The sequence below is a fragment of the Capsaspora owczarzaki genome, assembly GCF_000151315.2.
Source record: "Capsaspora owczarzaki ATCC 30864 unplaced genomic scaffold supercont2.8, whole genome shotgun sequence".
Lineage (NCBI taxonomy): Eukaryota > Filasterea > Ministeriida > Capsasporidae > Capsaspora > Capsaspora owczarzaki.
Window position 1 is genome coordinate 774,272 of NW_011887299.1, and position 1,015 is coordinate 775,286.

The 1,015-nt window shown below is 50.5% G+C and overlaps 1 protein-coding gene across 1 annotated transcript; it reads left to right on the top strand.

Annotated features, from left to right (window-relative positions):
* Nucleotides 1-258: 258 nt before the first annotated feature.
* CAOG_05167 (hypothetical protein) lies at nucleotides 259-943 on the top strand (the record flags this gene model as incomplete). Its single annotated transcript, XM_004346802.1, has 3 exons — nucleotides 259-297; nucleotides 543-778; nucleotides 868-943. The coding sequence occupies 3 exons, from the start codon at nucleotides 259-261 to the stop codon at nucleotides 941-943; spliced, it is 351 nt and encodes a 116-aa protein (XP_004346852.1).
* Nucleotides 944-1,015: the final 72 nt, after the last annotated feature.

Below are 1,015 nucleotides of genomic sequence, written 5' to 3' on the forward strand. Positions count from 1 at the left end.
TCGCACTAAATGTAAACTCTGCCTGATTTTTGTATTGTTTATTGAATAAAATGGTTTGATATGTCATATACTCCATCAATCTAGCTCGAAGAGCGATTAGCAGCCGGACGGGAGCTCACGATGGATTGGCTGCAAAAGTGGTGTTCGAGCGTATCCTCCATTCCCCACGCTCGTGTCGACCGCACCTCCGCGCCCGCTTGGTCACGATAACACCTATCGTGTGTAGACTGCATTTGGCTCGCGGAAGGCGGGCTGGCGATGTCACAGAGCCCGCAGGGCGCGTTTGCGATCAACCTCGTGGCGGCCCCAAAAACACCTGCATTTTAATCCGGATGCATTGGATTTTGGCTGGATCCGCTTTTTCGTCATTTTTTCGTTTTTCGCGTGCCTAGCGATGAGTTCGGGCCAAAGCGCCCCGCTACTTCACCCACACATTGGTATTGATGCACTGATTGACACAGGGGGGCAAGGCGCGAGCGGAAGCTTGCACACAGGCCGTAGGAGGCGCCATCCGGATTTAGAGACCGTCACTCTATAACCAGCCCGTTGCTAAGATTTTCGACGGTGGATATCAAATCGCCGGCAATCGTAATTTCCCGAACTTGGAAATTACCCCCGGTATTCGACGTCCGCAGGCACTCAAGTTGCTTTTGTTCGGCGTCGATAGCGTGACTTCACAGTCGGAGTATTTGAGCTACGATTCGTGCGAACCATTTGCGTATCGCGGTGACAAGTGCTGGCTCGACAATTTGCAAATCAAGTGTGGCGGTGAAAATTTGTATCAAACAACACTCAATGAGCGTCAAATGTACAAATTGTTCTGTGATGCGGAACATGATCCGTTCAATCCAACGACTGGTACGGAAGTCTCGTTCCTGGATTGGAAGACTCTGCATCGAATTGTGTATTTACCGTTGCATCGAAATCCCGTCGCCAGTGGTGATGCGGAAAAGGATGTCCGTATCGAGCCTTCCTTCGATGCCAAATTCGTTGCCCAAAACAATTTCGCCGGTAA